The sequence below is a fragment of the Pseudonaja textilis genome, chromosome Z, assembly GCF_049901715.1.
Source record: "Pseudonaja textilis isolate UNSWEBS1 chromosome Z, rPseTex1.2, whole genome shotgun sequence".
NCBI classification, from domain to species: domain Eukaryota; kingdom Metazoa; phylum Chordata; class Lepidosauria; order Squamata; family Elapidae; genus Pseudonaja; species Pseudonaja textilis.
In genome coordinates, this window is record NC_142008.1 from 28,590,929 (window position 1) to 28,613,864 (window position 22,936).

Below are 22,936 nucleotides of genomic sequence, written 5' to 3' on the forward strand. Positions count from 1 at the left end.
GTATATGTGTCTTTTTTAAAAAAAAAAACTTTCTGAAGTCTTTTAAACATCTCTGGCTTATCATCTGACATAAAATACATGAAAACACTACAATATTACTTGTACAATTCTTATATAAAATATTGCAAAAATATTGTTAAAAATAGATCCTTTCATAAAAGGCTCCAGTAAAAAAATAGGACCTAATAGTCATTTTGCTGTGGATCATTTAAAATTCTGTCTCAGATTCGTGGAAAAGGAAAATGACCTTGAATTACAATCCCTTCGTAGAAAAATTAGGTAGAGAAAAAAAAACTGTTTTGCTACAATGTTTCAATTATCCTTTGTTTTTTTTCTCATAGCTATAGGAGTAAGAATGGTGATTGTGCAAAGTGTTATACAAACACAAATTGTGCAAAACTTTTTTGCTTAAATTTGGTTGAAAAATTAAATGGCTATTTAAAAGTTTTATGTAATTAAGCTACATTCCTACAGCAACTTGGAAAAATAGCTCTGCTTTCACCCACTGATAACTGTTTTAGAATCTAAACCCTTCTTTAACAAAGAATAAAGGATTTTTCACATTCTTCAACAAATCTTCAGGCAACTTGCCCAGATCATAAGACAGAGTGAATAGTAGTTTTATCATCACAAATTTTATGATGTCTCCATTGGTCAGTTTTGTGTGGTTGTTAACAATAAAATAATCCGTAGTAAAACTCGTCACAGGATGATGGCTAAAATAGCTGCCAAGTCAGTATGTTGAGGTCAATTGCCTGGTTAAAGGAATAGGAATCTTCAGGCATTCTGGGATGCCAAGATCTTGAAAACTGACTGCCAGTTTCCCCAGGGGATTGCAATGGAGGACTATCATGTGGGATGTGATTGATAGATTAACAGACCCCACCAATGCCCTTTGCTCATCCTACTCCCTCCATCTTTTAGTTATAGTTGATAATTTGAATTTTTATAGTGCTTTATTATATTCATGTTTTTTGTATTATTTTTTTAACATTGTAAAAATGTTAAAAAATCCAGAACATATTGCAGTGAGATGTGTCGCAAACAAATTTAATAATTAAATTAAATAAATAACAGTGTATATATCAGTTGTGGATCTTCATTTCTTGATCCATCTTTTGTAAATCAGCAGGGGTATTTTCCTTCATTTTATTATTTGCGTCTCCCTTCTATTTGCAAATTTTCAACAACACTTTTTCATCACTGCATTCTCAAGGAATGCAAGAGAGTTCTCTCACCATTCACCAGTAATTTTTGGAATAATAATTCAACTATTCCAGAATCCTTTACTCAGCAGATCAAATTTGTTTAGCAATTAGATGCCTATTCAGTTAATATTTGGAAATTGGAACAATTGAATATGAAAGAATATCTCTAAAATTTGATGAAGAAACTACACGACAGTAAGGCAAGTTCTGTGCATTATGCAAAAAGAGTTCGTAAGATGTCATAAGGTTTAAAGTGGGACTTCATTGTTTTGTGTGGATGAGAGAATAGGTGCTCGGGCAGCACCATCAGTATCTTATTGGACAAAATTTGTTCAATAGTCAGAATATTGGTTCAATTTATTTAGAATATGCAACTGAAGACTAATATTTTTTCACTTGGGGAGAGGTCATTAGGAATTAGAAATATTTAGCAAATTGCAATTTAAAAACTTTATTAAAACTAGATGTAGCTGGAGTAATGAAAAATAATGCTAAATGCATTTTCATTCTAAAAATACAGTATGGAATAATAGTACAGAGGAAATCAAGATTAGTGCTAAGAATAGAATATATTCTTAATTAGCAATATCTAGTATTGGTAACTTTCTGATTTAACAATTTCCATATACGAAACATGGCAGAAAAAGAATTATGCTAGTTAAAAACGTCCTGCAAAATGACTGCATTAAATTAAAATGCAACATGCTTTAACTTCACCTTTTAGTTTTCAAACAAAACAAAACCTTAACATGAATACTGGACATCGTTAACATAGTATAAAAGAAGAATACTTTAACAATTATCTAGTTGAAATAATAGCTGAGTACTGTATAAATGTTTTAATTAACTAATACGAAAATTAGTATTTTACAAATTTGTTGAAAATATCCAGTATAAAAAGATACAGTACATGTAACAATATGGAAATGATATTTGACATCAGAATTTTCTCTTAGGCATGCATTAGAAACATTCATGTGTCAATAGAGCAAATAAGGAAATGAAATCTTGTATTGGAGTTTGATTTAATTACAAATTAATTGCTTCTGTAAATTTTCTTTCCTCAGGGATACCATTTACCTGGAAATGACAATTCATAAGTGTATTAGATTTCAGAAGTTAATATAGTTTTAAATTATAGGATAATTCTGATGAATCTAGACCAGATTTAAAAGATACTTATATATTGAACTTGTTCTGCATAAAGTTAAAACAGTGACAAAATAAACTGGAGGACAGAATTTGTAGTTCTTCAGGTGTTCTTGAACTATGACTCCCAGCACCTCTTATGCTGCCTGCAATTGCTGGAAACTGGATTAGCAATAAAGGAGAGCTTAGATTCTTCTTTTATCATTGTTTTTCACCAGATAGAAAAAAAGCAATACTAATGTAATACTTGCCTCCAATCTTTGAAATGTTGTCATGCGAAATTCTCCTTTAATCCCCGAAAGCAGCAATAAAAGTAACAAGTAAATTGAATACAGATCTCCCACTTAAATGAATTCCTGTCATAATTTTCCAGAGAGATGGCCTTAAAAAATTTTTACAGCAAAAACTAGTGTGTGGCACCTTGAAGACTGATGAACGCTTTACAGTAGTATAGATTTTTAGGCTTATCTCATATATATCAGCTGTATGAAGTATCCAACACTGACAGCTACCAAGCACATAGGCTGCATGAAATGGATTATACTGCATAAAAGCTTAGCATAAATTACTTTTTAAAAGGGTGCTCTCAATTTCTTCTTTTAAATGAACCTATCTAGTTTTTTCCATTTATGAAGCATGTGCAAAATGGAAAAAAATCCTTTACTTAAGAAACACAGCTGGATTCAGGTAGCTTTCCCAGACTGAAATTGGGATTTTTCCTTCACGCGTAGGATGAAATAGAGCTGTTTTGTTCCAGGGGAAGAGCCAATAGAAATCCCATAATAGCTCATAAGATGCGGGGAGGGAAAAAAGGGAAAGCATTCAGAAGATGAAGAAAGAAGGAGCGAGCTGATGGAATATGCCATACTGGGACATGCTGTACAGCTGAAAGGAGTGAGGGTGCTAGTGGGATGGAGGTTGGTGAGACATTGGCAGCCTCTCAGACAAGAAAGAACAAGAGTTGATGAATGGAATATGACAACTGGGACATGCAGAGACAAAAGATGAGGTGATTTGCACAAATATTAGACCCATCTGGATTTTATTTTGTCCAAATACTTGAAAAATCAAGTGTTCTGGGTTTTGGCTTTGCCAAGTCATACCTGACCTGAAATGGTTTAGATGAACCTCCAGATTCAAAATAAAACATTTTCCTTGTGGTCTGCATAGCTCAAAGTTTACTTTATTTGCCTGTTTGCCTGCCTGCAATTTTTAGACAGAAATTAGAAACAACCCACAATTCTATCTATGCCAACATAACTGCATTTAAATGCATTTTGATAATTAACAGTAATGCAAATCTCTCCATCTCTTCTCACTCTGCTCTGTGAGCGATGGTCCAAGAACTATGCAATTAAAGAAAAAAAGATTGCAATACAGTAATAAGGATCTGCAAAATCTCTTGCATAATGTATTCATGCAATTAATAGCCCATTTTGGATTCTGTGTTGGTTAACTGAAACATGTACTTCTGTTGCAGACAGAATCCAGGGCAGGACTGGTTGAATCTGGATGCAGTCCAAAATGTTATAGTAGTCTACAACAACTTTTTAGTGTTCTCTTCTGTTCCAGTTATATAGTTAGATTTGCTGTCTGTCTTTTGGGTGTTAAACTGTTATATCTTGAATGCTTCAGTTTGGACTAACAGAAGAAGGGGGAATAGTTTTGTCTCTATCCTGGTTTAAGTTGGATGGTGAGTGAGGTGATCTGGCTGGAGCTTTGGTTAATATCAACAGGCATTACAGAGTGCATGGTACAGCAAGGGAGTCATTCTGGATTTAACTATCCTTAAACAGATGGTGACTAAAGGGTGAGCAACAAAAGAAGAAATTGCTACAAGGGATCTTGACTAGACTAGTCTGGGGTTTCTTTTCAAAAGGATGATGCTCTTGACAGCAGCAGACCACTGGTCCAGGCTGAAGAAAAAAGTGGATTGTTTTTTCTATCATACTTTGCTTCGGTTTCCCAGAATATATGCTACTGCTGTTTCTTGTATAGATTCATGCATGAAAATTGGACTCCAAGTTAGTGAATTAATGTCCTATGGTTTTCAAATGATAAGCTGATGTAATGTTGAAATTGAATTAAAGGTCTGTGTTCATGCATATGTATTACTGTTCACAGGCAAGACATGAATATACAAAAAGTACCAGCACTGATTGTTTTGGTTAACCTGCAACTTAGGTGATTCAATGTACATGCATTTTAGTTCCTCTTGGGGTTGAATTTCTAGAGTCTTTGAATATATATTTCCCCTTTAAAGATATTTTGGAACTTCCACAATCAACAAAAGGATATTCACAGCTAAACTCAACAATATATCATCCATGTTGAGTTTTGCTATTACTGTTCTTATTGTCGCTGTGAACTACAATAACCTAGATGGCTCCTAGAACTGGTTATTCAACAGATCAGTAGAAAACATGAGACTTGTTCTGAATCCCATTATTTTCTAGAAATAGAGCATCCAAACCATTTTTGTGTTTCGTTTAACCAAACTAGGAAGAAACAACTCTTTCCAAATTTTGTTTAATATGAACGACAGTTAGTCTGATATCAGATTGTCAGAACTTCTGGAACATAGTATTTTGTATGACTCCATAAAATTTCCATTTTGTATAAATTTCATTCCTTTATAATCTAGCTCATTTATTTTTATTTAATAAATAAATAAAAATTACCTTCTGTTTGCTGCTGAGGAATCTGAGTCTGATGAGGCAGGTTCCTATAAATAATAATTTTAAAAACTTTTAATATACTATTATGTTTGTAAACAAGGAATGCCATTATTCTGCCTGGTTATGTAATTTAGAATCCATGAAAATAAGAATGCAAAAATACTGCATTTATTTTTACTGTAAAGTAGCAGTTTATATTCATACATACACGGTGGAAAATAAATGATGTTATGTGTTATGTGTAAAAGGACATTAGAGACATATTTCAGAAAATAATCTAATACAACTGTAATTAATCCTCCAAACAGAAAAGATTATACTGTACAATTGTTTGCTAATGGGGATTTATAGAAATGGCATTTTGAGTCATTTTGCCTATCATACCCATTATTACAAAGCAAAAATAAAGTTTTTTCAACATCTTATGCTCTTGTGATCATTCTACTATCCTTCGCATTTCTTTCGGTCTATTATTTGCATAACATTTTTCTCTTTATCAACACATTATCAACTGCCAAGATATATGCCAAATAATTCTATATCTTATTAAATACATCTAATTCCTTAAAGATAAATTTCTCCAAAATTTATTAGTTTTAATGAGACCAGAAGAGCTCTTTGTTGATTTCCAACAAACAGAAGTAGTAAAATACTATCACCGATCTTCCATTAAAATTAGGAGTAATTTCCCTCTAGATCAGGCCTGTCAAAGTGACAGCCCGCAGGCCAGATGTGTCATGCACAAGCCACACCCATCCTGGCTCCGCAAAGGCAATAAACATGATATGTCATGATATGACAGGTGACCCAATCGAATTTGACATCCATGCTCTAGATATTCAAGATATGGATCTTTCTAGTTGTAGGCAATAAGTAACCTTAATTTTTAAAAATACCTATAGCTATCTGTTGAAAAAGACTTCCGAGGCAGTCAAAAAAACATACAAATGGGTCAACAAACAATTCACCCTAATTTCTCATTCAAAGCACAAATGACCAGGGTCAATTTATGCTTCTTCAGATTACGTGAAGACCTAGCACTCTGCAGAAGGATGCTGCAAAGGTGGAAGAAAAGAGAAGAAAAAGATGACAAGCTGTAAGTTGAGTTGTCTTAGTTACAATAGCATTAAATGCATGATTGGAAATCTTGCATGACTCTGTTAGGGACAGTTCATCATGGAGAAAAATTTATCTGATTCTTAGGAATTTACACCAACTTAATGACACATAATAAATCATCTAGGCTTAGTAACTTTAATTTTAAAAATAAGAATTAATTTAATAATTTTAAGAAACTTTTTGTTTCTGAACTTATTTCATCAACAAATGAAACATTGCTAAACAAATTACCAGATGGAATTTAATATCACAAAATGGTGCATATTTATATTTAATATTGCCTCTATTGCCTCTTAAACCTTTAGATGTATAAATGCCAAAAATGACCTCCTCAAGCTGGTTCTTATTACATGAAGCACACAATGAACAATTCTGGATATATCTTTCAAGGAGCAACTTATAACATTTTAATGAGCATAATTAGAGCTTCTTTTCCCAGAATATCTTTCCATTGAATCAAATCTAATTTTCCATCTTGTGGTCATTTTGATCATTGTTCCCCATTATTGACATGCATGATTGTTGTGCAACCTGGTGATGCTACCTCAAATCAAGTCAAAGAATAAATCACATTAACTAGTCAGACATCATATATCATAGATATATGATAGCATATCTGATAGCATATCTTATTGATAGCAGCTACAATGTATCTGAATATGATATTATAAAAATCTAAGATACTACAGGTCAATATTAGGAAAACTGGAATATATATAATCCTTTTTCTCATCCCTGGAAGTATCTCTGAGAGACATATTCAGTTTTTCTTCAGCTATAAACACTGTCTTAAGATAGAAGTCATGAGCCTCTTGCCTATAGGCCACAGAGGGCCCACCATCTGAAGTCATCTGTTCTATGGTACCAAAAAGTAACATACTAATTCAGCCCATTACACAGGGAGACTGCTTTTTGCTCTTTGGGGAGCCATTCACCATTTGCTTCAGCCGAGGCAGAGCAATAATAGTCCCAGAAATGATAACAATGGCATGGTCTCTGGTCCCATATGGAGAAAGATATCAAGCGCTTTCTTAAAGGGGTGAAATTAGACAACCAAATGTTATTTGAGGTCTTATAAACTGAGTAACTGTTCAATCATTTTCTTTTTAAAAACTGTGTAAATTAGTGTTTCAGAAACATACAACAAAAAATAAACTACAAGAATGAGTTCTACGTGCAAAGCATTCTACAAGAGGTTTCCCCATCTTCCGCACATTCTAGAAGAGCTGGGAATAAAATTCAGCATCCTCAGATAACATTCTGAGAATGTAGTTTTAACACCTGTAGGACCACAACTAGGTTGAAGACTGTCTTATAAAACTACATTGTAATAATAGTTTTGTAGTGAAAAAGGTTAGCAGATGTCTATCAAAATTCAGTTAAAATACTTTATTTCAAGCAATCTGTGTTGATACTTACTGTTGTGTTTGCATCAGCGGCATGCTAGTATTGTCATAATTGTCTGGGTGAACAGGTGGTACAATCTCACCAGTGACTGGGTGAAAAACAGGAAGTGTTGAGAGTGGCCATGCTATCTCTCTGTTTTTTGCCATCTCCCGAAGTTCTTTTGTGGATTTCTGAATTGCACTGTGATGGACCAGCTGAATACTAGATAAAAAGGAAACATTTTTTTTAAAAAATAGGCCTTATCATAAGGAGTGCTGCAAAATAAACCCTCAAATTATTGTCAAATAAATTCAAAAGATATGATCCATATTAAAAAAATTACTGAATTTTATTTTGAGAGGCAAAGAAATTTTACACGCACATATACACAAAACACACAGGAGAGAGAGAAAGAGGAAATCATGACATTTATACCTATTTCCACATCAAAACAAAGAAAAATACCACAGGCAAGGCAAAAATTCAGTGGCAACTTCCAACTTCCCGTTGGCTTCTTCACTGAGCTTCCTTGTGGGAACTTGCTGGTTGACATTGGAAATCTTTGTTCCTTTCCTCTCTCCCATCTTTCTCCCTATTCCTTGTTTTCTTTTCCCCTCTTTTCCTTTTCTCCCTATATTTTTTCTTCTCTGCAGGCAGGTAAAGAGTTGCTGCCACATGGGGAAAGGACCAAGAGAGTGTGCAGGTGGGTAGCATGGTGCAACCAAAGAGGAACTGTTCAAGGATGCACAATTTCTTCATTGACTTTCTTCCTACAAGCTTCCCACAAGCAAAGTGTCTGCTGGGGAAGGTGGTAAGGAGTGTTGACGATCATACCAGTTCCTTCTGGTTCCTCATGGACTTATGAGAAACTGCCAGGGAACAATGAAAATGAGGCTCACATGACTGCAACTGACAGTGAGTAAGATAGCCCGAATAGCAACAGTGCAACAGCACTGATGCAGCAACCAAACACCTGAATTTTATTCCTTTGGGAGTAATAGGTCCTTGTATTCTGTAAGTTAGCCCATTTGAAGTAACCTTGTTGGCAAAGTTTTGCCCAATGATGCTGTGTTTTGGGGAGGATTACAAACTATCAAATAGACACTATTGTTTTAATAGTATATAGATATAAACATATACCCACTGTGAAAGATAATCCTCATTTAGCAATCATCCTTCATGTCATTGAGTGAAACAGATAAGTGAAACTGTGCTCCTTTGTTTTATAGACCTGCGAAGGTTGCAAATGCAAAGATTGATTGTAGAGTTAATTTTTCATCACTGTCATAACTTGGAACAGTTGCTAACTAGGATAGTCACTAAATAAGGACTACCTTATACCAAAATAATATTCAGTAATTTTTTGATATGCCTCAAACAATATAGATAATAGAGATAGATAGATACATGATAGGATAGATAGATAGATAGATAGAGAGAGAGAGAGAGAGAGAGAGAGAGAAAGAGAGGGAGAGAGAGAGAGAGAGAGAGGTTTCATTATGGTTAACATCTCCCTCTTCCAAAACCAGCTGAAATTTGTTTCAGCGAAAAAATTTCCACTGATACCAAAGGCAGCCTTTCTTAGTGTCAAAACGCTGAAAAATTAATGGAATGAAGAGCTGCCATAAACATACATGGTTGTTATTTAGAACAGTGAACTTATTAAAATTCAGTCCTACAATTTACAATGTTTCAAGCTTGACTTTACTTTTAATTATGTGAAAAACTTTATAGCTTCAATATAATCTACATGTTTGTTTAGCCTATTTGTTCTATAGAACTAACATTATAAAACTTATACATTACTGAATTAAAATTTCCATCATCCACAGCCAGCATTGCTAATATTAAGGAGTACTGGGAGATGTATTTAACAACACTGAGAGGGCAACAAATTTTTGTTTTAGATGAATGACCAATCCATATCTTTTCAGATGTGTCTGTAATACAGCTCCCAGCTTGGACTATTTTGCTTGAGTTCCAGGAATTCATAATTTGGCAATATTATGAGAGTTAGAATTTGCTCCTTCTGCTATTAAGTATTAGAAATCCATTCCACTGAAAGAAATCTGTATAATCAAGCTCATATATTACTTTCAGTTTTATAATTATTCAGATCCTTATTCAGAAAAGGAACATTCTGAATGTACAGTACTCCTTTCACAAATCAGAATTTTAATCTTTTAATTATCCTATGAATATTTATCAAAAGGAATTACTTTACAGATAGGATAGAATTATAATCCCAGAATTCTCAATTAGCAAGAGGAAGCTTACTAGGAATTTTGGAATTATAGTTCAGCAGATCTATAAGGCACCAGGAACTACCTTTAGTTATGGATTTAGTCCTTTCAAAATCCCCAAATACAAATTTTGGTTTTACTACACCTGACCTTAGCCAAAAGGCCAAGGAGTGATTTTGGTTTTAATCTATTTTATTATTAATTTTAACTCTTTTTATTTTGCCCTACTCAACTCCTTATAAGTGTATATTTTTCAAAAGCAGCTAACTTGGCAATGAAGGACAAGATAATGAGGATGAAAATGGTATACATGTACATGAAGCATGAGAAGCTCCTAGGAAATGCTTAAAAGATGGGAGAAAATAACAGGAAAGAAGAAGACACTTACTCTGGTGTTTGCATGTTTCTCTTTTCCCTAAAAATAAAACAAAAGTTATGAATTAAATAATAGCATTGATATTTGGAATATTAAATCTAAATGCTGATGGAAACAGGGAATGATATGGAAATGCTGGCTTTTATTACAAGAGAATCGTGATTCAAAAAAGCCATAAAAGAGCCAGAAATTGACATGGCTCCCAAAGGGCTGTCCCAGCAGCCACAAGCCAAGCTGTCCTGATACAGAAATCGTGGCCCTTCACAGAACACTTCAGCTAGGTCTGATCTGTGAGCTTCTGGCTACATACAAGAAGCTTGAATCATACTGGGCTTCATGTCCTTCAGGAGTATTTACCACAACTTTATGAAAAGGCATGAGTGAAGGCATTGAAAGAAATGAAAAAAAGGAATAACACAGATATAAACACATGTATATACAGGACAAATGATGGACTCACAAGGTCCCCAGACATGTGCATGTAAAATGGAAGAGGACTATGTTTGTTTCCTTATGACTGTAATAAAAAATGAATTTGATGATATGTTGCTTGCTGCTTTTTAGTAATGCTTTCTTTGGCTTTTATTGACCTAAAATTCAGTTCACAATCTCAAGAAAGTTTATTTTAATTATTAGAAAGACATTTTTTCCTACTTTTAATTCCAAATGAGACAAGTCAACTTTCTTTTTTTAAGAAGGATAACTTGTTTTGCGGTTTCTTAACAAATTAAGATTGCTAGCTTGAAAGATAACGGTAGAAATTTCATTTTAGTGCATGTTTTAGAAAATATGAAACACTGTTTTTATGAACTGAATTAAGTTGAGCCTAACGATCTTTTTTCATGTATAGAACTTTACAAAAATGCAGTCACATATTAATGCTTCAAAGTACTCACACTCCTTCCCGCCGGCAGCACATAATATAAGCAAGTATTAGAAAAAGCACCAGGGCAACTGCAGAGGGAACTGCCAAAGTAATGAGGAAGTCTGAATAATAATCTCTGCTTTTCAGATTCTTAGAAGGTGGCTTATATTCACCACCATCTGGTAATATGCCTTCTCCACGGATCACTTCTTGATAAGTAGAAATTTGCTGTGTTTTATCAACCTGATACCAAAAGTACAAAAAGCATTTTAGACTTCTTTAGAAAAGAAGTCAACAGCTTAACAAATATATACATTTGTTTATTACAAAATCTTAATTCCTAAATTTTTTGTTGCGGCCAAAGTAAGATACTATAATCTACCCAATTACTTTTAATATACAGCATAAGGTCTGTTAAAAATATCATAGGAAATCAGTTTTCATGAGGCTCAAAGACCAGAGATTTGTACAAGAAAATTAATCAAAATAGAAATACTCTACAGAATTCACAGTTTGATCCAACAGCATAAAAAATAATTTCACTGGAGACCAAACTACAAAAATATTTGGAAGTCCTTGCATGAAACATAAACCCACAAGATATCAGGCCAAATTTTCTTCTCTTTTCTTTTCCTTGTGGCTCAGATAGCAGAAGTAAACAAGATTTCGTTCCAATATATTTAGATTTATTCTATTTCTTAGATTTATACCCTGTTTGTTTTTGTTCGGGAGCAATAGACAACAAACATAGAGCCCACTCCACTTATTTTTCTCCATGTCAACCCTGTGAATTAAGACAGGCTGACAAAGAATGACTGGCCCCAAGATGGACTTGCATCTAATATCTCTAATGCCAGCCCATCACCTTCATGTATGCGCTACGCTGATTACTCTGTTTAGATTTCTGGACTGTCGTAGCCTGATTCATCCTTACATTTAAGTTACAGTGTAGTTTGTTTTTATCTTGATATACAAATAAGGATATAATGACTTGTTGAATACATTCTGATTTATAAATAATCTTGATATTATGTGTGGTCACTCCCTATGCATGAGCCAGGAACTGTAATTTAAAAGCATGCTAGTCAATTGTTAGATAATTATTGCAACAACAAACCTATCCCAAACTTACAAATACAATGACTTTGTTAAACTTTGCCTATACTGCATGAAACAATTGCCCATTGACTGAGGGATAGAATCAAGATCACATGAAACATTAGTACCAATTTATAATGCCTTGGTAAGACCATACTTGGAATATTGCATTCAATTTTGGCTACCACAATATAAGAAAACGCTGAAACTCTAAAAAGAGGGCAAAGAAGAACAAGAAAGATGACTGGGAGACTGGAGGCTAATATATATGAAGAACTGTTGCCGGAATTGGGTATGTCTACTTTAATGAAAAGAAGAACTAGGAGTGACATGATATCAGTCTTCCAATATCAAAGGAGAAGATAATCTAATCTCTAAAGTGCATGAAGGCAAAATAAGAAACAATTTGACAGAAACTGACCAAGGTGAGATTCATCCTAGAAAAAAGGACTAATTGACAGTCAGAACAATTAATCAGTGAAGTTTGCCTTCTATCACTGCAGCTTTTAAGAACAGATTGGACAATCACTTGTCTGAAATGGTATAGGGTCTCCAGCTAGACAAGTCGATTGGATTATGGTGTTCACAGTTGGATTCTGGTGTTCACAGAACAATCTGTCACTGAATGTCCGTAAAACCAAAGAACTGATTATAGACTTCAGGAGACATGGACAGCACCACGCCCCACTCATCATCAACGGAGAACGAGTGGAAACTGTCCCTACAATCAGATTCCTTGGCATCCATATTTCAGCTGATATCTCCTGGTCCCCTAACACCAAGGCCATAGTGAAGAAGGCTCAACAGCGGCTGCACTTCCTGAGGATTCTCAGGAAGAACAATCTGGCTAAGAAGCTGTTGCTGGCTTTCTATAAAGCCTCTGTGGACAGCACTCTGACATATTGTCTGGGTGTATGGTATGCAGGCTCCACAGCTGAGGACAGGAAAACTATACAGAGGCTGATAAACACAGCTCAAAAGATCATTGGTTGCCCTCTGCCCTCCCTGGAAGACTTAGCCAGGTCCCGCTGCCAAAGCAGAATCAAGGCCATTACAGAAGACCCCTCACATCCTGGCAATTATCTTATTGACCTGCTGCCGTCTGGACGGCATTTTAGGTCAATAAAATCCCACACCACTAGACTAACAAATAGTTTCTTTCCCTGGGCCATCCGAACTGCAAATAAACACGAAGTCACTACCTCATTAAGATGTGAAAAGATGTGAAATCTCAATACCCCATTCAGATGTATAATAACATATTACAGTACAATCCATCTCTTGTGTATTATACTCGGCTAAGCGTTACAGTCAGTGTTGGATGTATATTTTGTGTATATTTGTAGATATTGTATTCTCAAATTGAAAATGGAGACGTGGGTACTCTATCTTTCGTATCTTCATTTTTATGTGCTTTGGTTTTATTGTATTGCGAACACTTGCTGGGGTGCATCCACAGTTTTGTTGTACTTGTACAATGACAATAAAGTTCTTCTAATTCTAATTAGAAAACCTCCAAGATCCTTCCAACTTGTATTCTATTATTCTGATTTGGTTCAGAAAAACAGATGGATATAAAGGCAGAAATGCTGGACTTCCTTTTCCAACATCCCCTGAAAACATAGACCATCTTCAATATCCTTTGAAGATCCGATCATTTCACCAAATCTGTAATTCTTGAGGATCCAAGCACTTCCTAGAAAGATGAACTTAGCTTGCAAAATAAGGAGACTGTTAAAAAAGCTCTTGCAGACTCTCAACACTGTTTTATTGAAGCCCGATGTAGCTGATGAAAGGATGTTCCAGTAATGCTGACAAAAGCATAGGCTTTCTCTAGAAATATGCGCAGTAGCATGTTTGCCTGCTCAAATTGAATATTTACCTGCTGACTTTTACATCCTGGAATATGGTGAGCTGAAGAGCCAGAAATAAGGATCCATCGTTTCTGGCATGCATTTCCAATTATGTCACAGTTATTTCCCCTACCCCCGCCAGGAAACATGACCTATTAAATGAATGGGTGGGTGAAGAGCTGAAGTCTCTCAAGAGAGGCTTTGCAGGGGTTTAGGTATTATAATCTCTATAGATTCAAATAACTGGTTTGCAGCCATTAAAATGGTATGTAATGGCAACACTGTTTTGATTTAAAAGGTTTTAGTTCCTTTTGATCAATATGTATATTTCATCCCTGAACACACAATCACAGGTGAAGTATGAATAGGATATACAGGCAGGGGTGGGATCCGACAGGGTTAACTACCAGTTCAGTCATTTACAAGGTTCGGTGACTTATGATGTGCGTCCCTGCATGCTGCAAGTGGGCGCCTGTAAATCGTCATTAGCATGCCGCGTGCAGAGAAGCAGCCTTTCAAAAAGCCCTTTTTTCCTGCTTTTTTAACTGCAGCTGCCTCACACGGCAGCTGAAGTTGAAAAAAATCAGGAATTAAAGGTCAGGTAAGAGCCCGGGTGGGCAGGTGGGCAAAAACATCAGCTGCTCTTCAAAGCTACCGGTTCTACAGAGGTGGACAGAAATGGTAGAAATCCACCCCTGTATACAGGTAGTCCTCAACCTAACAATCATTCATTGGTGACCATTCAAAGTTGCAATGGTGGTGAAAAAAGTGATTTTTGACTGGTCCTCTGACTTATGACTGTTGCAGCATTCCCATGGACATATAATCAAAATTTGGCACCTGGCAACCAGCACGTATTTACAAGAGTTGCAGAGTCACAAAGTCATGTGATCACTATTTGTAACTTTCCCAGACAATTTCTGACAAGCAAGTCAGTGGGTGAAGCCGGATTCACTTAATGACTACATGATTCACTGAAAAACTGCTGTGGTTTGTTTAACAATCCTGGCAAAAAGATCATAAAATCATGCACAATTTATTGAATAACTTGTTTAGGGGGAAAAAAATCTTTGTGGTCATAAGCCAAGAACTATTTATAATAAAGCTTTACATTGACCAGGTTCAAACTTTTATCCAAAATTCTTGAATGTAGCTGGTTGAGTCGTTGTAAAGAAGTCAACAAGGAAGACTGTAAGGCTTTAAACAAATTAGGAAAGAGAAAAACTCCAGAAAGCAATGGCAAGCGTCTTCCATATTGCTGCTAAGAAAACTGAATGCCAATGAAGTTATTGGAATGAGTCTCAATTTATGGATGTCTACATATTTAACTTTTAAAACCTGTTGTACCAACACTGTATTTTGTATCTTTTTTTTTTTACCAATAGGAAAATATATCACAAATGCTGCTAAAAGCATTACTAGCTGTAATTTTCTTATTCTACAATAAGTAAAGGCTTTTCTTTGAACAATAACACTTAGTTGTAAATAAGTGTAAGGACATAAATAGCTGTTTTATGTCAACTCAGACCGTTAGCCTATTCTTCCTGTCTGTCATCAAAAGAAGCTGGGTGATCCTGACCAACAATATCATATCTGTACTGGAGATGCAACAAAGGAATCTTGCTTTTTTTAAAAAAAAAAAGAAGAAGAAGAAAATTACTCACTATACATCCATGTGTCTATGTACAATTATTTTTCTCTGACTGCTTTCAAGTACTGTGTATCAAAGCCATTTATTATCCAAATTTAAAATCTGTTTTACTTCTATTAGGGAAACTGGTTAAAAGCAAAGATGCAAATAATGAAACAGTATGCCAAATGAAAGCCAGTTTGGTGTAGTGGTTAAGGCATCAGGCTAGAAACCAGGAGACTGAATTCTAGTCCTGCCTTGGATAATAGGCCGGCTGGGTGACCCTGATCCAGTCACTTTCTCTCAGCCTAGAAAAGAAGCAATGAAAAATTATTTATGAAAAATCTTCCCAAGCAGGGACTTGTTCAGGCAGTCTTCAAGAATCAGATATGACAATTGAAAATAAAAAACTTATTTGAAAAAAAAAAAGAATCGGACATGACTGAACATTAAAATGAAGAATAACCATAGAATTACCAAGCACAATAAATTTTTCTTCACTCAGTTAGATTTTCATCAGTCACAAAATGGCATACTGGGGACAAGCACCATAAATTTTCCAAGCAGGGACATGGCAGAGCATTAAGACTGCAAGTAACAGAAATTATGTCCATCCCATGAAATTAATCACATAATATTTTAAACATTGAGCAGCTATGTTTTTTAAAATATCTCCATTCAATAACTCACCAAAGAAATTTTACACCAGTCTATGTGAAACTGAGTACGAAACTTTTTATCACAAGTTATTATAGGTTCCATTTCTTGACTGCATCTCAGTTGATTTTGTGGGTTTTCTACTTCCCGTAAGCAGGAGGAGAATGTAACATCTGCACCAACCATAACATAGACACTGGGGGAAAGAAGTGGAAACAGTTTTAGGATAGTTATTGACAATTTTTAAATTAACCATTTGTTTCATTTCCTTTCTGTGAATGAAAATAGGTTCCAGTCTTAGCATTTTGACCATTGTTGTCTAATTCATATTTGCTCTTTTATTATTTCCTTCCTATTAAAATATGGATGTGATTTTATTTAGATAAAAGATAGAACTAACATTATTCCATTCTTGGCCCTAGTGGAATTCTAATTTTCTCCTACATCTGCTGTTTTCTCAAATTTCTATAGATCTATTCTAGCCTCTTACTATCTTTTATGTCCCTGATAGAATTTTTAACACAGGAGAAAAAAAAAGGGCTTTACAATCTGCCTAGGTAGATAAGAGAAATATGTTTTTGTTGTTTTATCATATTGTAATTTCATATATGAAGTTCAAGATAGATTTCATAGGGATTTCCTTACATCTCTGTGACACAGATTGGGCTTTAAGAGAGTAGTTCAAAACTAACCAGCATACTTCCAAGGCGGCAAATGGCCTGAACTTCTTTTTTCTAGTCTTAAGTCTAGCATCATAATTTAGTATTTTTAGTATTTATTTGATTTGTCAATCACTTACAAGATACAGGTATAAGAATAAATATAGTTTTGAACACATGAGATAGATACTTATAAGAAAAATAAAAAACAATAGGACAGGGATAGTAGGCATGATTACTGCACTTATGCACGCCCCCTACAGGCCTCTTAGGAAGGGGGTGAGATCAATAGTAGACTGTCTAAGGTTAAAGTTTTTGGGGTTTGGGGAAGAAACTACAGAGTCAGGTAGAGTATTCCAGACATTGACCACTCTATTGCTGAAGTCATATTTTCTGCAGTCAAGTTTGGTGCGGTTAACCTTGAGTTTGTATCTATTGTGTGCTTTTGTATTGTTATGATTGAAGCTGAAGTATTCATTTACAGTTAGGACATTGCAATGTATGATTTTATATACTATAATTAGATCGGACCAGAGGCGGCGTAGTTCTAGGTTTTCTAACAGACAGATTTAAAAGATTTAACAGATAATCAGAGTTGGAAGGGACCTTGTAGGTCATTTAGTCCAACCCTCCACTCAAGCAGGAGACCTACACCATTTCTGACAAATGGAAGTCCAATCTCTTCTTGAGCGTCTCAAGTGACGGTGCTCCCACAACTTCCGAGGGCAAGCAGTTCCATTGGTTGATTGTTCTCACTGTCACAAAGTTTCTCCTTATTTCCAAGTTAAATCTCTCTTTGTTCAGTTTCCATCCATTATTCCTTGTCTGGCCTACAGGCACTTTAGAAAATAGCTTGACCCCTTCCTCCCTGTGGCAGCCTCTCAAATATTGGAAGACTGCTATCATGTCTCCCCTGGTCCTTCTCTTTACTAGACTAGCCAAGCCCAGTTCCTACAACCGTTCATTGTATGTTTTAGACTCCAGTCCCCTAGTCATCCTGGTTGCTCTTCCCTGTCCTTTTTCTAGATTCTCAAAAAAAAATTTATGAGGACTTCCGGTTTGAGCTTCTTCGGTGACAGACCGAAACCTCATCTCTGTGAGGTTTCAATCCGTGCTTGCCGCTGGAGCACCCCGAGCCGGCTGGTTTCGGGGCTAAGCCACCCCGTACAGGTGGTGAAGAGGGGGGAGACTGCCAGCAGGGTTGAGGAGAGCCACATCTCTCCTCCCCAGCTGGCCATTACTCCCTTTCCCGAAGGCGGTTGTAGCGGTGGTCAGAAATGGCCACCACAAAGAAGAACTTGACTGGAAAAGAATGTGCAGGAGGAAGATAAGAAGATAAAGTTTTGGTTGACCGGCTCAAACAGCAAAAGCAACAAATAAGGTACCCTGGAATTGAAACTATTAAAAAAAAAACCAATAACATTGATCCCTAAGAAGATTTTTAAGCTGTGAAGTAGAGAGAAAAGGGAAAAGATTTGTTTTTTTGTCTCCTTTTCCTATACTGACAGCTAAGAGACTTAAGCAAGAAATTGGAAAAAAATCCATTTTGACATTAATAGGCATTTAATGCTGAAAATAAAAAGTCAAAGGGATAATAAAGATTTCTGGATAATCAAAAGCTTTTGAAAACAGGAAAGGAGAGAAAAAGAATAAAAGGGCAGGATCTGGAAGGGAGGAGACTGCCTGGAATTAAAAAGAACTCACAGCAAAATCTCAACAAGACTTACAAAAGATACATTTTAACTGAAATATCGCAACTAAAACCCCAGGAAGAGAAAGTGGAAAAAGAAATAAGAAGAAATAACTTGGGACTATTTGGATTACTTGATGATTTCTGGATTTTTGGTTATTGTATTTGAATGTCTAAAATCAACTGGGTGGTTGTTTAAAACTGTTTAAAATGTCTCCACTTTTAGAAGAACTGAAAATGGAACTTAAAAAGTACAAAGAAGATGCACAAAAAGGGAGAGGTTCTTTTGGCTTCATATTTCATTTTTCAGAAATGGAGATTTGGAATTATAAGAAACAACAAGAAATGCCTGCAGGACAAGAAGATTGCGACAAAGAAAAAGCCATCTTTATTGAACAAGTAATCTTAGATGGGGGAAAAAGGGAAAGTGGGGGGGAGAGAATGGAATGTTTAAGATTGGGAAAAACAACTCCAAAAAAATAGAATGAAAAATAAGTATAAAATCAGAAAGCAACAGAAGAGGGAAATGCAGAAGAGAGAATTAGAAGTAGAGAGACAGGGAGGTAAAAAGGGGAGGGAGAAGATGAGAGGGAAGAAAGAAAGGAAAAGAAGTTATAAAGGACAGAAACAAAATATAGAGAAACAGGGCCTATTTAGAGATAATGGGTGAAAATTTAATGGAAATAGAGATTCTGCAAAGGTACATAAGATAGTATTGCTATATTAGAAACAGAAATAATTTTAGAAAACATGAAACAATGTATGATTAAAATGTTTGATAAAATAGCTATCGTAATTCAGTGGAATGCCTGTCAATAAATAAATGTAACAAAATGAATATTTAATTATTTACAAAACTTACGTGAAGAGAAATAAGGGAAAAATTAATTATGGAGATTATATATGTTTTTAAGGAAGTATGATATTCAAATGAAAAGAAGTGTTAAAGATGTTAAGATTTTAATGATTATTAATGATAGAACTGAATTGGAATGGAATGGGGGTTTATAATTACATATATTTATAATCCTTTTTTTAAAGAATATAGTGTGTATTATAAGAATGTACCAAGCAGAATTCGATTGGAAGTTATGTATTATGTATTATATTGAAGGTCAGTAACCTTAAGGTATATATTGAAGTTTAAATAAGAGTTGAATGAATGTAATTAAAAGATATAAAGGTGTCATACTCCAATTAGTAACTACTGGAGAAAATTTGTTTAATGAAAAAAGACAATATGAAATTGAAACAGAACAGACAAAAGTATAAATATAATTATTTGAATTGAGATGAGATAATCAAAATAAAATTGCAAAAATTAAAAGAGGGGAAAAACTATATAGAAAATGTGGAATAGTATAAGATATGGAATAGAATACAAAAAGGAGCATGAAATTGAGTTTTATAAAGAAGTTCAACCCGGGACCATGCTATTTTCAAAAAAGATATTTTACTTGTATTTTGTCTGTGTGAAAACCCAAATAAAACTTTATTTTTAAAAAAATCTTTTTTATAATGTGGTGAACAAAACTGGATGCAGTACTCTAGGTGTGGTCTTACTAAGGCTTTATAGAGTGGTATTAGTACTTCCCTTGATCTTGATTGTATCCCTCTGTTAATACAATTTAGTATTGTATTAGCTTTTTTGCCTGCTGCTGCACACTGCTGGCTCATATTTAGCTGGCTGTCCACTAAGACTCCAAGATCCCTCTCACAGTTACTGCTATTGAGCCTGGTTTCACCCAGTCTATATGGGTACTTTTGTTTTTTCTTGACTAAGTGTAGGACTTTACTTTTCTCTACACTAAATTTCATTTTGTTAGATATGGCCCAGTGTTCTAGTCTGTAAAGATCCATCTGGATCTTGAGCCTATCTTCCTGAGTGATAGCTATTCCTAGCAGCTTAGTATCATCTGCAAATTTGGTAAGTTCCCCTTCTATTCCCTCCCTCGTTTTCTCGGTCTAGAGTTTCAAGTCTGGTGGCATAAGGTATTCTGCAATGAGTAGAGGAGTGGAGAACTCTTCTTGTGAAATATTTCTGGACCTTTTCAATTGTGTTAATATCAGATACATGATATGGGTTCAAGACTGATGACCTGTATTCAAGTATAGATCTAGCAAATGTTTTGTATGCTCTAGTTAGTAATGTGATATTATCAGAGAAGAAGCTACGTAGAATTAGATTAACAACTCTTAATGCCTTTTTGGCTTTGTAGTTACAGTAGGCTCTAGCCTACTGTAGATCATTTGAGATGAGTACTCCAAGGTCCCTGACAAAGTCATAATATGATTTGTTTTACTGAATGACCATTTTTCTCTACCAATTAGTGGTAGGAATTTTTGGCTGTCCAATCTATTTCAGCCAGCATGGATAGATAACAAGAGTTGCAATTTAACAACAAGAACAAGAGATATCTAGGAGTCTTAGAGGACAATCACTTAATACAAGCCAGTAGTGTGCTGCAGCAGCCAAAAAAGCCAGTGCAGTTCTAGGCTGCATTAATAAAGGGATAGAATCAAGATCACGGAAAGTGTTTATGCAACTCTGTAATGACTTGGTAAGATCACACTTGGAATATTGCACCCAGTTTTGTATGCTACCATGTAAAAACACAGTGACACTCTCGAAAGAGTACAGAGAAAAGCAACATAGATGATTAGGGGACTGTAGGCTAAAACATATATAGAATGGTTGCTGGACTTGGATGTCTAGCTTAATGAAAAGAAGGACTAGGGGTGACATGGCAACAGTGTTCTAATATCTAAGGGATTGTCACAAAAAACAGTGAGTCAACCTATTCTCCAAAACCTGAATGCAGGACAAAGAAGCAATGGATGGAAACTAATCAAGGAGAAACAACCTAGAACTAAGGAAAAATTTCCTGACAGAACAATTAATCAGTGGAATGACTTGCCTCCAGAAGTTGTGGATGCTTCAACAGTGGAAGTTTTTAAGAAGAGATTGGACAACCATTTGTCTGAAATGGTATGAGGTTTCCTGCCTGAGTAGGGGATTGGACTAGAACAGGGGTCCCCAACCCCCAGGCTGTGGCCCACTACTGGACCATGGCCTATTCTCAACCAGGCTGGCACACATGCATGCACATGCAACTCAACTCCCATGGGTGGCAGGTCAGTGCACACATGCATGCATGCACAGCTCACCTTGCAGTCATGCTGCGTGTGCATACGTGTGCATACGTGTGCCACCACTTGCACGAGTCAAGCTGTGTACACATGTGCATGCCAGCCTATTGGTCACACTGTTCTGATCACTTCTCCCCACACCAGCTGGGCCACCAAGCCACAAAGATGGGGACCACTGAACTAAAGACTTCCAAGGTGCCTTCCAACTCTGTTATTCTATTATTCTGTTAACTTCTGGAGGGGTCCAGCTCTGTTTCCATTCAAATTTATTTTTAAAAAATATGAACAAAATATATAACCCAATTGGCCCAACAACTAGAAATGCACACACACCCCATAATCTAGATATGCAAGAAAAAAATATTGTAGAGATGTGTTATATAAATTTATCAGGGGAAATATTTACAATGTGAATGAAACTGCAAAAGAGCCTTGTATAACAGCCTAGCTAAGTTGTTGTATAACAGGGCTGTCAAACTCCCAGTCTGTGGGCCGGATGCATCACATGCTGGCCAGGGCTTTACACTTCATGTTCCTGTTGTCTATCCACAGGGCTGCAAGTGAGCTTTATGTGAATGGTTAAACATCTGGCAACTCCAAATCTCAATCAACAAATGCTCTGTACTACACATTGGTAAAAAAAAATCAGTACACCAAATGCAAGCTAGGCGAATATGACCTCGTTGATGATCCTCACTCTATCAAGGACCTTGGAGTCCTCATATCAAATGACCTAAGCACCAGAGTTCACTATAACAGCATTGCCAAAAAGGCATTAAAAGTTGTAAATCTAATCTTACGAAGCTTCTCCTCCAGAAATATCAAATTGCTAAATAGAGCATACAAAACTTTTGCCAGACCAATATTCGAATACAGCTCATCAGTCTGGAATCTGCATTGCATATTGGACATTAATACAATCGAGCAAGTCCAGAAGTATTTCACGAGAAGAGTACTATACTCCTCTGCTTGCAACAGAATACCCTATATCACCAAGCTTGAGATATTGGGCTTGGACATCCTTGAACTACACCGCCTACGGTTAGACTTAAGCATAGCACACAAAATTATCTGCTACAATGTCCTACCAATCAATGATTACTTCATCTTCAACCACAACAATACAAGAGCACACAACAGATACAAACTCAATGTAAACTGCTTCAAACTTGATT

The 22,936-nt window shown here is 35.6% G+C and overlaps 1 protein-coding gene across 7 annotated transcripts in view; it reads right to left on the reverse strand.

The window, feature by feature from the left end:
• Nucleotides 1-1,645: 1,645 nt before the first annotated feature.
• Nucleotides 1,646-22,936, reverse strand: part of SGCE (sarcoglycan epsilon) — a 48,496-nt gene continuing 27,205 nt past the window's right edge. For 2 of the 7 annotated variants that reach the window (XM_087917716.1, XM_087917713.1), the window contains 7 exons: nucleotides 16,296-16,458; nucleotides 11,056-11,267; nucleotides 10,172-10,198; nucleotides 7,574-7,762; nucleotides 5,039-5,082; nucleotides 2,609-2,643; nucleotides 2,102-2,288 (listed from right to left, as the gene is read on the reverse strand). In XM_087917716.1, coding sequence (XP_087773842.1) covers nucleotides 2,238-2,288; nucleotides 2,609-2,643; nucleotides 5,039-5,082; nucleotides 7,574-7,762; nucleotides 10,172-10,198; nucleotides 11,056-11,267; nucleotides 16,296-16,458 — 721 coding nt within the window. In that variant the 3' untranslated portion in view covers nucleotides 2,102-2,237. Of the gene's footprint in view, nucleotides 2,289-2,608; nucleotides 2,644-5,038; nucleotides 5,083-7,573; nucleotides 7,763-10,171; nucleotides 10,199-11,055; nucleotides 11,268-16,295; nucleotides 16,459-22,936 lie in introns of all 7 variants that reach the window. The other 5 variants (XM_026706289.2, XM_026706288.2, XM_087917717.1 and 2 more) reach the window with 3 other exon arrangements.